The sequence below is a fragment of the Mytilus californianus genome, unplaced genomic scaffold (genome assembly GCF_021869535.1).
Source record: "Mytilus californianus isolate M0D057914Y unplaced genomic scaffold, xbMytCali1.0.p SCAF_14, whole genome shotgun sequence".
NCBI lineage: Eukaryota > Metazoa > Mollusca > Bivalvia > Mytilida > Mytilidae > Mytilus > Mytilus californianus.
In genome coordinates, this window is record NW_026262626.1 from 1391754 (window position 1) to 1408514 (window position 16761).

General features: G+C 32.7%; 1 protein-coding gene across 2 annotated transcripts in view; it reads left to right on the forward strand.

Moving 5' to 3' along the window:
- The window catches only part of LOC127723993 (potassium voltage-gated channel subfamily KQT member 1-like), a 115375-nt gene that overhangs the window by 78912 nt on the left and 19702 nt on the right, over positions 1–16761 (forward strand). For both annotated transcript variants that reach the window (XM_052230703.1, XM_052230702.1), the window contains exons 6-8: positions 4587–4715; positions 5894–6004; positions 15555–15650. In XM_052230703.1, coding sequence (XP_052086663.1) covers positions 4587–4715; positions 5894–6004; positions 15555–15650 — 336 coding nt within the window. The remainder of the gene's footprint in view (positions 1–4586; positions 4716–5893; positions 6005–15554; positions 15651–16761) is intronic.

Genomic DNA, 16761 nt, shown 5'->3' on the forward strand with positions numbered 1-16761 from the left:
GATTTTAATGTTTAAGATTTTATTTCATATTTTCTTTCAGCTTTGAAACTCATATACGGAATTATTTGCAATTGCATCCGTATCCGATTCTTTCCTTAAATTCACTTTGTCGTGTTTCTAGTTCGAGAAATTCAATGATATTTTGTCAATAAGCAGGTAAATAAAGGCAAATATGAATGAGCTTGCTCACTACTGTTGTTCTAAAATTAAACATATCAATTGGACGAAGCACCAAAATTACACACACCAAAATAAAACACATGCCTTTCTAGAGAAAACCGCCAAAATATCCCGACGTCAAAATTTCCCAATTTATGGTATTGTTCGATGTGCATGATATGTGCTTGCCTCAACACGTAATTATATGCAATTTCTTTGGTTATTTTACTGTAGAGGAGGGACGAAAGATACCAGAGGGACAGTCAAACTCATAGATCGAAAACAAACTGACAACGCCATTGCCAAAAATAAAAAGACAAACAGACAAATAATAGTACAGATGACACAACATAGAAAACTAAAGACTAAGCAACACGAACCCCACCAAATACTGGGGGTGATCTCAGGTGCTCCGGAAGGGTAAGCAGACCCTGCTCCACATGTGGCACCCGTCGTGTTGCTTATGTTATTACAAATCCGGTAAATAGTCTAATTCGGTAGGTCAAATTCGTGAAAAGGGAAAGGTATTGTAGTTACGACATAAGGAACATACCCGATATCATCTGTGAAACGGTTATCCCATAACGGTCAAACAACTCGTGATGGCGTCCGTAAAATTTACGAAGGGATGATTTCAACTTCACCATTTGGAACTCTTGGATTAATAGCTTCCTTGTGAGCAGCAATCCTCTATCAAGGAAATCATAATAGGAAATACAAGCCCGGGAATATCGTATGTAGTAATGCTAGTGATTTTACGATTTCATCTGTATGTCGCGTGCTGGACATTTACGAAAGAAATGTCATCGGATGTAAACGTTTTATTGAATTTAATTCTTAAACTTATTTGAATATCTCAGCACAGTTCTAGAAATCACAACATGCAAATGTTAAAATATCCTTTTCGTGTTCTACATGTAATATGGTTATTAGTAGTCATTCGAAATGTCAGCAGTGATGGATTAAAATCTTTTTCATCGTCCTAGTTTCGCAGCAATCGGGATTTCATATAGAAAAGTAAAGGTCATTGATGTTCTAACAAATCAGTAGTTTAAACTAGATCGTCGTAACTAGCCGATATTATCTTTGATTATCCAAACAAAACTTTTAAACAAAAACGTGTATAAAATTTGTTTACAACATATTAAAATGTCTATATGTTTTATTCTGACTTTCTTCCCATTAAAGAATTTGATCAGGTTAATCCAGAAAAGCGCTTCGCACGCTCCCACTTTATAAAGTATTATTTTCACTTTGGTATTCAAAAACTGTAATGTTGTCAAAATAGTTGCGTCAAATTATGAATTTTAGTACTGTAGCTTTAGTAAATTAATGAAAGGTCAATATACTTCAAAGCTGTTGAACCTCAATTATTAGCTACATATGAAGGAAAGGGGATGTTGTGGTATACATGTATCACAACAACAACAAAACAAAAAACACCAAGTAGCCAGCATACTTTTGTCAGCAATAGACATGTGTTTATATCATATATCAAGTTCCATATTTTGGAACCAAAGAAGCCCTAAAAGGAAATATATGTTTTCTTTCTTTTCAAATGAGATTTGTGCATTGTTTATACGATTCATGCGATCACGGTCTACAGACGGTCTACATTACTAAAGGAACCATTGTGTTCGTGTATTCGCTTGTCTTCGTTTTTTATTCGTGAAAGGTATATATCAATCATGGAATTCTTTAGAAGAATAAAAATGAAGCTAGCAAAATACTTTTAAGTACACGTTCGCCTATAAAGCCGATTTCCTTCCACTAAATATGACAAATATTAGTTATTAATGTTTATTGCATCTAATAGTATCTCCTTGACCCTGAAAAAATTACCAAAAGTGACAGCTTAGTCAATTTCATAACATCTTACCATTACAAATTGACAGCGAGGGTCGTTTGAGAAGTACACTTTACGACAAAAGAAATAACTATTAACTTTCCATTTTGAATTTGCCATGTTGTACATGTATACAGCAACTGTACTTCGAGAAACGATTTTCTGAGTATATAACATATAATTATAGAGCATGTGTTTGCGTTCTAAATTTCCTTAATAGGGTTGTCAGATGATGAAGCTATTGATAAGGGCAGAGTGTTCTCCATTCAAAACTTTACGTTCACAATCACGATTCTGATTTATCCACCTAAACAAAAATCAGTGGATGAACATGATGCTCCATTTACGATAACCACCGGAACTTCGTGGTTTACTCAAAGGTTAAATGGTTTTGTGTTGCTAAGATTTTGTCTTTTGTCTTGTTGTTCCTTGTCATTCCTGGACACATGAGTTCACAACTTCTTTAATTTTTAGAATATATTCTCGTAAAACCTTTCATAGCACATTTTTTCCAGGGCCAAAATTTAAGTCATACTACATGTATATGTATGACATTTAATAACAGGATGTACACAATGTTTTGTTAGATACTCTTTTCTCATTATTTTCCTTTTTTTATTAAGTATTAATTAAAAAGGTTTATCAGTTACATTCGGAAATGTTGGTCCTCAATGCTCTTCATCTTCGTACTCTATTTTCTTTTTAGATTCGAGTGTCACTGAAAAGTCTTTTGTAGACAAAACGTGTGTTTGGCATACAAACGTTCAATCCTGGTATCTATGCTGAGTTATTATCAATCCCAAAATATACAAAAAACGTTGCATATGTACATACCGATATATAAATATCATAATCACTGGAGCAATCTTTAATATGTATGGTGAGCGTGTCTTTCTATGCTGTAATGTTACACTACTATTTCAGGTTAAGGTGAAGGTTGGCGCCTGTAAAAACGTTTAAACCCGCTGCATTTATTTGCACCTTTCCTAAGTCAAGAACCTGTTGTTCGGTGGTAGTCGTTTATTGGTGTGGTTCATAAGTGTTTCTCGTTTTTTATATAGATTAGACCGTTGGTTTTCCTGTTTGAATTGATTTACACTAGTCTTTGTGGGGCTCTTTATAGCGTACTGTTCGGTGTGAGCCAAGGCTCCGTGTTGAAGGCCGTACTTTGACCTATAATTGTTTACTTTTTACACGTTGTGACTTGGATGGAGAGTTGTCTTATTGCCACTCATACCACAACTTCTTATTTCTATACACTGTTCTTTTAGTGGTTCCCAATGGAATGTATATGCGTGACACTTTAGCAGTTAAGTGTTTGAGAAAGTACATTTTCAGAAAATAATCCGCTTTTGCAGAGCTCGGCACTTTTATATATATATATTCTCTGCAGAGTGCATTACATTGTTTTATTTACAAATGTGTTATCTGTGAATAACCGATTAAATCTTTGATAGTATTTCGTGATATTTTTTGTGTTGACGGTGAGAGTTGATTTCCTGAGACAGCAATTACAAGATACAGTGAAGATGATGTGTTTGTATTTTGACGTGATACATTGTAAAATGAACAGTTTCAAGTAATAAGATGTGTCTGGTGTAACTTATATTGTCTTATTATTACGAATTCTCAAAGTGGAACTTGTAGAACTAAATTCATAAATGCATTACACAAAAAACAATTCTATAATGATATGAAAAAGTATTGTAAAATTATTGTAAAACGTTATCGGTTAATATTGAATAAAAAAGATAAAAACATCTTATTTATATAACCTGGCACAAAGAAATTTCAGCAGATGTAAAATTTTGCATATGCAAAACAAGACATTTTCCTTTTTTCAAGATTTCAATGTCAGATATGATTATTATGAATTTGGAAATTATAAGCCATCCTTGTAAAAGACTTATTTGCTAACTCTTCATTAGTATCAAATGATTATTCAATTTCGCATTCCTCTTTTTTTAAAACGCCATATATTGAATAAGGTATATAAAAGGAACGGGTAAACTCCTATAGAAGTTGTTTAAGGGTATGCTTCAATTCATGTCCTAAATCACCCAATCCAGACAAGCTGTGATTAAATTCAAACCCGACTTTCATAGACTATTTTGCAGTTAGGGCCTTTGCTCATGTTTACAGACCATAGAGTGAACTGTTAGTAAGAAAGTATTCAATTTCAATGAAATAACACTTTATAGATTTGGTACGTCCAAAGCACTTTTCTTGATTTATCTTAATATTTTTTAAGACTATGGTGTATCAATACTTGAATACTTTGAGAGCTATATGACCACTAGGGACCCAAAAAGAAGCTTTTGCTTGTGCTGCAGGTGGTTAGTACGTATAAGTTGGAGTTGGGGGTAAAGTAATAAAGACTCGAATGATGTATGATTTATCTACTTATCTTTGTCTAGGTCGGCTATTTCCGTGTTTTCCGTATGGTCTACGCTCTGACGTCCTGTGGCTCCAAGAAGTCCTAGAAAAGGACTTCAGACGTCCGAGCATTGTAAGACTAGGAAGAAATGAGGTTCAATCTTTATAGTCTAATTTGCACTTATATTTCTTATTTCTATTTCAGGAGCTAATCACAACATTGTATATAGGATTTTTAGGCCTTATATTTTCCTCATATTTTGTTTATCTCGCTGAACGAGACGAAAGTAGAGATGATTTTGCTAGTTATGCAGATGCCTTATGGTGGGGAGTTGTAAGTATTTACAGATCCAAAGGATCTGGCTATTAATAATTCATGAAAAAATTGAAAAAAATATGATGAAAACTACTTAAAGATGTAGTTAGGTGAAATTAAAAAAATCTGGAACTTAAAATTGATACTGTAAATCAGAAGAGCATTAGTTAAGCAACAAAATAAGCTAAAAATATTGATAGGTTATGGATCTCCTTTTTGAAATATTTGATCTTTAATAAAATGGCGGGAAAAAGCTGACTCCGACTTTAACCTTATATTTAGCATTGACATTATTTGGGTCTCAACTTGTAAGAAAAGAAATCTAAAATCTGCTTAAATTTTGGTAATGGCCTTTGATGAGCTATTAAAGTCTTCTATGAAAAGAAAAGTGGGTGATATGGGGCAAAATATTTTACTTTGTATCGTAGGAAAAAACCCAAGGGGTCCGAAAATCTGACAAAAATTCCTAAACCTGAACTGACTACATCCTTAACGGAGCGATTAAGGAAGTTAAAATATTATAAACAATAAAAACGATTGAATTTTTTTATACTTTGCCAAAATGTTGTTTTTTCCATAGTTATCAAGTTATCACCGTCTTTTTTTCAAGACCTATGTTGTCTAAAAGTGTATACGATTATGCTTACGTTTATCATGAAAACGTAATGATAGAATTATGGTATGTAATTTGAAAAATAACTTTTTAAATATTTTTAGACAAAAAAAACCATGAAAAGGTGGATATCATATTCGTTGTATTAAAAAAAAAAATTCATCAACCTATAAAATTGAATACCTGAGTTATTATAGCTCCATATAAATATTATAAGTATGATATTTCTTTCTTTTTTTTTTTGATAAATCAAGCGGTTTTGTTTTAAAAAAATTGTTTGTAAAACGCTATAACCACGTATGTTTTTGTTATTTTTTTCCACCCAGTTATTAAACTTGGAATTGAAGAATGCGAGAATAAGGGGTCCACCAGTTTCCTGCTGACAATTTACAGTATGCATTTTAGACATACATGCGTGTTCTTTATGAGTTGTTGTCTTTACTTCTACAAAATAAAATGTATTTGACAGCCTTAATGGTCAGATTTAGACACGTGAAAGATGTTAATATCCTTTGCATAATTTGTGGAAACACTTACTATATGGGAGTTGCCATTCAGTGTTCCTTTTTATTTTTTTACAAAGATAACAGTGATGACAATAGGTTATGGAGATAAAGTTCCTCAGACGTGGATGGGTAAAATTGTTGCCTCTTGTTTTGCTGTATTCGCCATATCATTTTTTGCCTTACCCGCGGTGAGTAGATATAGCTAGATATACCATTTGTTTGATTTTATATGATATGATTGTATAAAATATATTGAATCAAACTTGATTCTGTTTATGTCTTAAAGGTTGTAAATTATATTCAACGAATTGTGTCGTCTTTTCAGCATTTGTTCTTTTATTTTGTTTTTTGTCTTTGCTATTTTCATCTATTATTTGTTTGTCTCTCATTTAGACGTCATTGTCTAAGAACCTAATTTTCCATCATAGTTAATTACATCTTCCATTTGAATGTCCACGGTAAATATTATAATCGACAAGTGTAAATGAAAGAAGATTAGGATATACGTCAATGAAATAGCAAGCATACGACACCATTAACTATAGCGCTTTACCTTAATTATAAATTGTTAATGGTTATTAAGTAAGCATTATCGGTATCACGCTGTACATGCAGCTGAATTTAAATCTTTATATTAGTACATCTGACTCCTGCCATTCCTCATTTCGAAGTTTGTATGTCTAAACACAGACATGTTAGAATTAAAGTGTCTCTGTCTTTTTTACTTTCAAATTAACGATAATAGTGGTTTTGTTGCTTTCTAAATATTATAGTGCCTCTACTTTTAAATCAAACTCTTCCGTAAAAGAGTAAACGAGAGGGGATATATATCAAAGGGATATTCAAACTCATAAGTCGAAAACAAACTGACGAAAAACGATCAAATGACAAATAATAGTATACAAAACACAACATAGAAAACTAAAGACTGAGCAACATGAACTAGGTTTTAGCATAGTGCAATCTTATGAATGCTGCATTCATATATCAGGCTGTGTCTGGCATTTCTAAACTTCTGGTTTCACTTTTGTGTTTCGTACATGTATATAAAGATCTGATTCAATATTGGTCGTTGTTGCTTGTGGTATTGTTTTCAGTTGTGTCCTTCTTACATTTTGAATACCGTTTGCAATTCCATAAGGCTCTTTCGCACCCATCTAATCTTGATTAATTAAGTAAAGCCGATCTGTTTTGTTTATACATTCATTAAGTTTTTTGACCTTTTGAACTACCAGATTACGCCTTCATATTCGAAGTAGCTACTTATCTTTATCTGTATCAATGGCTGTTTTTTTTTACTAATTGCAGTTATTGTATCTTTGTATAAAAATAAGGAGATGTGGTACGATTGCCAATGAGACAACTATCCGCCCAAGTTAAAATGAAGTGGATGTAAGCAATTATAGGAAACCTTACGGCCTTCAACAATGAGAAAAACTCATACCGTATAGTCGGCTATAAAAGGCCCCGACATGAAAAATATGAAACTATTCCATTGAGAACACTAACTGCCTAATTTATAATAAAACAGTGTTTTTTTTTGTAGTTTTTTTTATTTTGAATTGTACGATTCCATTCATATCAATTTGGAAAATCCAGACAGAGAACATAAATGATCCAGACTTTTTGACATTTTTTATTGTCAGGTCTTCAACTTATTCATTGTTTTAAGTAATGAAATGTCTTTTCATCAACTTTGTAAGAGACAGGTTCCCATAAAATAAAGGTAATGGAATTTGTTAATATTCTCTTCACTGTAATCACTTTCAGAGTCATTTATTATTTTAAAATGTCTGGGTATCGTTTTGCAAAGAAAAAAGTAGGGGAATTGTGTACCATGTGTTGATCAAGTCAACGCATACATTTTGTAACATAAATTCTAACAACTAAATACAACGTTTTTTTATGAGGCATTTACTTATTGTTATCTTGATATTCAAAAGCAATAATGAATTAGTTTTGCCCTACTTTGAAAGTAAGATATGTCGAGTTTGGTGTGTTATGTGCACGTGTGATTTTAATCATATTTATTGGATAATATCAGATATATTTAATATTGTAAACGAATGTCACAATATCAAAGCGAAAATTACCAAGCGATAAAATTTTAAAACTTCGGTTATTTGCATTTTTGTAAACATGTATAAATTTGACAGCTTCCTTTGTATAGGCAATAACGTTGTAGTGTCTCTTTGCTTGACTAGTGTGTGAAGTCATTGGTTTAATGCCATACGGTCTGCGAGGATCAAACGAAACACTTAAAAATCTTACTTTACAAAGTAAAGAAATCCCAAATATAAATCAAACCAAAGACATTTAGAACTGCATGTGTCACATATGAATACGGATATGTTCCACTTGTTGTGACCACAATCTCGATTGTAACAATACCGAAAGCAACTTATTAAAGGATTTTTACTTTCATCAGCAACACGACGGGTACCATATTGCTGTTTATCCTTTCTCTTTACCTTTTTTGGGCCCATGGTATGGTATTGGCTGTTCTTATTTGACTCTATATTTTTTGGGCCCATGGTATGGTATTGGCTGTTCTTATTTGACTCTATATTTTTTGGGCCCATGGTATGGTATTGGCTGTTCTTATTTGACTCTATATTTTTTGAGCCCATGGTATGGTATTGGCTGTTCTTATTTGACTCTATATTTTTTGGGCCCATGGTATGGTATTGGCTGTTCTTATTTGACTCTATATTTTTTGGGCCCATGGTATGGTATTGGCTGTTCTTATTTGACTCTATATTTTTGGGCCCATGGTATGGTATTGGCTGTTCTTATTTGACTCTATATTTTTTGGGCCCATGGTATGGTATTGGCTGTTCTTATTTGACTCTATATTTTTTGGGCCCATGGTATGGTATTGGCTGTTCTTATTTGACTCTATATTTTTTGGGCCCATGGTATGGTATTGGCTGTTCTTATTTGACTCTATATTTTTTGGGCCCATGGTATGGTATTGGCTGTTCTTATTTGACTCTATATTTTTGGGCCCATGGTATGGTATTGGCTGTTCTTATTTGACTCTATATTTTTTGGGCCCATGGTATGGTAATGGCTGTTCTTATTTGACTCTATATTTTTTGGGCCCATGGTATGGTATTGGCTGTTCTTATTTGACTCTATATTTTTTGTGCCCATGGTATGGTATTGGCTGTTCTCATTTGACTCTATATTGTTTGAAAGCCGCGCCTTGATATCTTCTGTAACTTTTTTTATTGACTTCCCACCAAAGCATGTATTATCTAGGAGTAGGAGAAAAGACGGATCGGCTCGGATTAACATGTTATGAACGTTCTGAATCCTTTTTGCTCCTGAAACTTATAATAAGCGACCAATCAGTCGTTTAAAAATGGGTCTCCTATCACACATAAAAATTTCAAGGAAATAATAATTGCTATTCGAATCTTTGATAAATAGACTTTCAAGTTCTCAAACACGATCAGGAGCAGAAGTTGGTTTCTCTTCACCATTGTTTGGAGTAGAAACATACTAATGTATATCATAATCACGCGCATAGAACTCTTTCTTAGGCTTGCCGTATAGAAAAAACTAGATATATTTCACTTCTCGGTGCATTTGTACGTCAAATGAAATAACTGTTTCTTGGAATAGCTGAATACTGTATGACGCAAATATATCAAATGAAATCAACAAGGCCAAAACATCATGACAGTTATGATGCAGTGTTGATAATTGTGTTTTCGTGTTTTGATGATTAGCTTAATTCAATTTTATACATTATTTCTGACTTGATATTATACTGCACTTTATAAAGAGAAATAGCGTAGGGAATACAATAGAATTATTTAATTCAAAATCACATTAGACAATAGTACAGTTACAACTATAATTCTTTTTCTACAGTGATATTATCATGAAAGCACTGAAATGTATTAGGGGTAAATTCAGTAAAAAATCTCCCATTGACTGTAATGCTAATCTATGTCTTGAATTAAATTTATACCTGATTTACCTTTAGAAATTAGAAAAATTCATATATCATTCATAAAAGTACAAATGTAGCCCTATCATTTGCAACAATAAAAACATAGGGTCATGCGGCATTTTTGGGCATTCACATGGCCTTGTTTACAAACACTGTAGATTCGCACTTAATTCCTTCACTGACCCCCATAACTTTTCAACCCTGTAGTAAAAAAATTTAGTACATTCAGCATTTATTTTTTTTTTTTTTTCAACTCTAGTTTTTATCCATCTATCAAAAAATATTTATTACAAACATTATCTACCAATCAGAAGAGCACATGACTTCAGTTTTATACAGAAAGCTCTCCCCCAAATGGGCGGTCCCTGATGACGTATATTTATTTACTGAATTTACCCCTATAAGGGACTTTTTAGTAGCTTTTCCCTCTTTTTTTGTAATAATCATGTAATGTATACAATTTTAAAGTTCCAGTTTCAATACAACATTCATAAATGCTGAACTTGTAAAGATAGAGGAAAATTTATACTACAGCCCATACTGCGGCCAATGTATATTTGGTATATAAAGTTGCATATTGACTGTTTGTAAAAGAATGGTGTAAAATACTATGCTTAATAAATATGAATTGTTTTCTGTGTTTGCTTTGACCAGTATTGCAAGTACATCTAGAAACTAAAGTCTTGATGTACTCTTAGTTAAATTTTGCCTTATATGGAAGTTTTTGATTAAATACCCTGAAAAGACCACAAAAACACTTTTCAAAGGCTTTTTTAAGCAGTTTCATACAAAAAAAACCAACAATTATGTTTCATTTTACTAAATTTGTGTTTTAATTACTTGTAAAGTTCACAAAATGTCATTGACAATCACTCTGCAGAAATTCCTGTTACCCCAACATCAGGATGGTTTCTTCGCCAAAACTAGACAGACAAAACTGAAGTAGAAAAAAGTGCCAAATATGAAAAAATAAGACTGGGTATGACCAAACTTTGCATTTGGAAGATTAAAGTAACAATTTAGAATATTTAAAAGCAGTTATTTAACATAGTAATCCAATTACAAACATTTCAACACTAGTTTCATAGATGATGGGCATGTAATCATAAAAGTTATCTACAATTTTTTTTAAATAAAGAAACGCAATGCGTTATGTAAAAATAAATGAATATCTTCATGCGGTCAGATTATTCAAGTGTTAAAATACTTGAAAAGTGCTTATTTACAACTTGTTCTACAACTTAACATGGTGAAACACAGCTAAAAAAAATACACTGTCAAAGGGAGGTAATTCTGATTTTCCATATGATTTTACACATAATGAGGAGAAATATGTGCAAAATGTGTTGTAAAATGTGGGGAATATTTATGCCTTTCATTGATATCATAACTCTCAAGTGTAATTTCTATTGTTTCTTTCAATCTGGACACAAAAACTGATTTTTACCATATACCCCATGCTTCCTCTCACAGTACACTCAGTGCATCTTGGATAGCCGAGTTAAACATAGAAATTTGTGTAAAAAACAACTTCAAATGGTTCCAAAATGCTTCCATTACATTAATATACACAGGAAATAAGTTTTGTGATTATTGTGTGGCCTTGGACAAGTACAGTGACAGAATGCATATTTTCCTATAGGGGTAAATTCAGTAAAAAATCTCCCATTGACTGTAATGCTAATCTATGTCTTGAATTAAATTTATACCTGATTTACCTTTAGAAATTAGAAAAATTCATATATCATTCATAAAAGTACAAATGTAGCCCTATCATTTGCAACAATAAAAACATAGGGTCATGCGGCATTTTTGGGCATTCACATGGCCTTGTTTACAAACACTGTAGATTCGCACTTAATTCCTTCACTGACCCCCATAACTTTTCAACCCTGTAGTAAAAAAATTTAGTACATTCAGCATTTATTTTTTTTTTTTTTTCAACTCTAGTTTTTATCCATCTATCAAAAAATATTTATTACAAACATTATCTACCAATCAGAAGAGCACATGACTTCAGTTTTATACAGAAAGCTCTCCCCCAAATGGGCGGTCCCTGATGACGTATATTTATTTACTGAATTTACCCCTATTAAAACGATGATTATAAGAAGTTTGTCAGTCAATTCCGGTTTAGACAACGCGTTAATGGGAAACTTCCTCAGCAAATCTGATATAACTCGCAATTTCATTTAGTTTGACATTTTATAAACTACTGAATTAGAATGGAACTTGCCAAAGGCATAATGTCTGTTTATGTTTAATATGTGAACCTGCCAAAGGCATAATGTCTGTTTATGTTTAATATGTGAACCTGCCAAAGGCATAATGTCTGTTTATGTTTAATATGTGAACCTGCCAAAGGCATAATGTCTGTTTATGTTTAATATGTGAACCTGCCAAAGGCATAATGTCTGTTTATGTTTTATATGTGAACCTGCCAAAGGCATAATGTCTGTTTATGTATTATTGCAGCAGAGGTAAACTAAAATTATGATTTCCCTTCAATCCAAATTCGAAGTAAATACTGGAATATCATAAAAAATAAATAACAACTAATGAAAAGTAAAAATCCTTAAAACCGTTAAATGTATTTCTTCCTAATGTGTCACTGTAGATCAACATTATTTAAGAACCGCATAACATTTTAAATATATTTTCTAGCAGATAGCTTTAACGAAAACCTTATGAAGACACTTATAAAAGGCAATACACGTTCACATATAAGTATGAGTTACAAGTTCCGTCAAACAAAAGAGTTTTATATATATATATATATATATATATACAAGTCTAAATTGAAAACAACGTTCAAACCTATGATTGCGTTGGATAAAAACCGCAATTTTTATACGTGTGCATGCAAAACAAATTTCTTTGTAGAGGGGTCTAAATACAGCACAAACAACATTTTCCAAAAGACCAAAAAAGTGAAAAAGTATATTTTAACAAAACGCATTTGACTAGCAGGTCGAACAACGGATGTTCTTAAACCCTGCTGACTGCCATGGCGATTGCCAAATAAACGGATCACAGATGTAACACAATGGATCTTAATTATATTAATTTAATACCAAACAGAAAACAATAAACTTGCGGAAAAGATGGTATATCGCAAACATGAGGTGCAAAAATTTGTACACCATATCCGGATTTCGACAATTAATGTCTCTTCAGTGATGTTAGGAATCGAAACAGTATTTGGAAGGCCATATAATTTACCTCAATTTTGGGATTGACTCTTGAATTTTGAAGAGTCGAAATAGGATGAACGGATCATATAAACCCGAAGGCAAATATAATACAAGCCCAAACGAAAAAATATAAACAAGTCTAAATTGAAAACAACGTTCAAACCTATGATTGCGTTGGATAAAAACCGCAATTTTTATACGTGTGCATGCAAAACAAATTTCTTTGTAGAGGGGTCTAAATACAGCACAAACAACATTTTCCAAAAGACCAAAAAAGTGAAAAAGTATATTTTAACAAAACGCATTTGACTAGCAGGTCGAACAACGGATGTTCTTAAACCCTGCTGACTGCCATGGCGATTGCCAAATAAACGGATCACAGATGTAACACAATGGATCTTAATTATATTAATTTAATACCAAACAGAAAACAATAAACTTGCGGAAAAGATGGTATATCGCAAACATGAGGTGCAAAAATTTGTACACCATATCCGGATTTCGACAATTAATGTCTCTTCAGTGATGTTAGGAATCGAAACAGTATTTGGAAGGCCATATAATTTACCTCAATTTTGGGATTGACTCTTGAATTTTGAAGAGTCGAAATAGGATGAACGGATCATATAAACCCGAAGGCAAATATAATACAAGCCCAAACGAAAAAATATAAACAAGTCTAAATTGAAAACAACGTTCAAAACCTATGATTGCGTTGGATAAAAACCGCAATTTTTATACGTGTGCATGCAAAACAAATTTCTTTGTAGAGGGGTCTAAATACAGCACAAACAACATTTTCCAAAAGACCAAAAAAGTGAAAAAGTATATTTTAACAAAACGCATTTGACTAGCAGGTCGAACAACGGATGTTCTTAAACCCTGCTGACTGCCATGGCGATTGCCAAATAAACGGATCACAGATGTAACACAATGGATCTTAATTATATTAATTTAATACCAAACAGAAAACAATAAACTCGCGGAAAAGATGGTATATCGCAAACATGAGGTGCAAAAATTTGTACACCATATCCGGATTTCGACAATTAATGTCTCTTCAGTGATGTTAGGAATCGAAACAGTATTTGGAAGGCCATATAATTTACCTCAATTTTGGGATTGACTCTTGAATTTTGAAGAGTCGAAATAGGATGAACGGATCATATAAACCCGAAGGCAAATATAATACAAGCCCAAACGAAAAAATATAAACAAGTCTAAATTGAAAACAACGTTCAAAACCTATGATTGCGTTGGATAAAAACCGCAATTTTTATACGTGTGCATGCAAAACAAATTTCTTTGTAGAGGGGTCTAAATACAGCACAAACAACATTTTCCAAAAGACCAAAAAAGTGAAAAAGTATATTTTAACAAAACGCATTTGACTAGCAGGTCGAACAACGGATGTTCTTAAACCCTGCCGACTGCCATGGCGATTGCCAAATAAACGGATCACAGATGTAACACAATGGATCTTAATTATATTAATTTAATACCAAACAGAAAACAATAAACTTGCGGAAAAGATGGTATATCGCAAACATGAGGTGCAAAAATTTGTACACCATATCCGGATTTCGACAATTAATGTCTCTTCAGTGATGTTAGGAATCGAAACAGTATTTGGAAGGCCATATAATTTACCTCAATTTTGGGATTGACTCTTGAATTTTGAAGAGTCGAAATAGGATGAACGGATCATATAAACCCGAAGGCAAATATAATACAAGCCCAAACGAAAAAATATAAAATATATATATATATATATAGATGAGGAGATATGCATGAAAACTGTTCTGTCAATTATTACATTAGCTAAGGTTCTTTACTATATTTGTAAAGTCATTCTGACTTCCAAAACGTGTCAAAATAGCAAAGACCAGCAAATATAGCACTCAACTGAACATAATAGAGGGCAAAACATTGTTCGCGAGAACTGACAGGAAAAAACTTGTGAAAGATTGTAGATTTCTAGGTTTGATTTTTTTTTATAAATGATTATATTGTGACGAACTCTTCGCCCTCTATTAAATTCATTTGAGTGCTATATTTGCTAGTTTTATCTTTTTGCATCTTTAAAACAGACATAGAGGAAAATACCAGATATGAAGTTCAAATTTGAGTAAACCTCAGGCCAAATAAGGTTCGTATCGCACCTTGCCCTTTATAAGTCATCATACATGTCATAATGTTTGATGCTACTTTTAACATTTCAAGTATTGATTGATACTTTAACCTATAAGTTTTTACTTTTTACACACTGTGACTTGGATGGTGAGTTGTCTCATTGGCACTCATACCACATCTTCTTATTTATATTGATGTATCTTTTTAGATGTTCTTTTTTTTTTCCTATACCAAATGATAGAGTTACTTAATGACTGGTTCTCAGGGAAATCAAAATTCGGTAATCTCCGATTTACGTATGATGCACAGAGCAAGATAAAGACTCATTTCCCGACTTAGAAAAAAGAAATACCAGCAAAACTAAATTTGATGCAAATTCCTTGTTTGCAAAATATTGATAATGATGATTAAGCTTAAAATATTTTAATGATATTTTATTTTATTCAGGGTATATTAGGTTCAGGATTTGCCTTAAAGGTTCAACAGAAACAAAGACAAAAACATTTTAATCGACAAATTCCAGCTGCAGCTACTTTAATACAGGTAAGAATAGAAACAAAGTAAGCAGAGCTCACATGGTCGATACCCCTCCCCAGTTCGACGCTTCCGAAACAGAATAAGAAGGTGCACAATTCCATTTAACGTTTAGATTATTATAGTGTCAATAAATTCTAATGAGGAGTTAAGAGGGGTTTCGGATACAAAATGAATACCCCTAAGATAAAACAATGGGTCTTTTTGGTCATACAGCTCCACATATATTTAGGTATTTTACACCCTTGGCTTTCATCATTTTCGGGTTTAACCGTTCCAGATAAAGGTAAATCCAGACAGAGCGCTTCAGACGCACCTTTAAAAATGTTATTTTCAACATTCAGTAAGTGGTATTCTCCGAACAAATTACTTCCAGATTCTATATGGGCACATATTTTGTAGGCTTGGTAATCCAGAAAGACAGATGAAATGTTTCAGTATGCATTTTCCCCAAAACTAATATTTTAATCTTTCCATTGTATATGTGTACTTATAGTTGAAAATCTACCACTTTATGCGTATAATTCCAATCATGTCCTCAATATTTTCCTCACTATTGTCATCACTGCTCTCTTTACAAGTATCCGTAACAATGATGCTTTACTGGCTGACAAAACCTTTTTGATTGAACGAAACAACCCTTTTATCAGCATTGATATTATTTTGAAATTAACCGAGCAGGTTTTTAACCTCAATGCTTTCCAGTTTATTGGAGAATTTTACTCTTAGATAGACGGAGTGGCTATGTGCGCTTAAATGAGTCATACATAAAATTGTCTGTTTGTTTGTTGGTTTGTTGGTTTGTTGGTTTCTGCTTATGGACTATCAGTCCCCGAGGGTATCACAAGCTTAGTAGTCAGTACTTCGGTACTTCGGTACTGACATGATTTATAACAAACCTTTCTAAAATTGTCCGTTAATAAATTTCTACATAATATGAAACTAAGGTGTCAACTCTCTCAGGCAAAGTTAACCTTAGATGGATTTGGCTGTGTGTTTAAGTCCTATTTTTTCATATAGCTCTTCAACTGTTTCGGTTCATATACATCCTTGGCTTTCAAATATTCGGCTTTGAGTGTTCCTGGTGAAGAGAAATCAAGAAAAGCGATTCAGATGCATG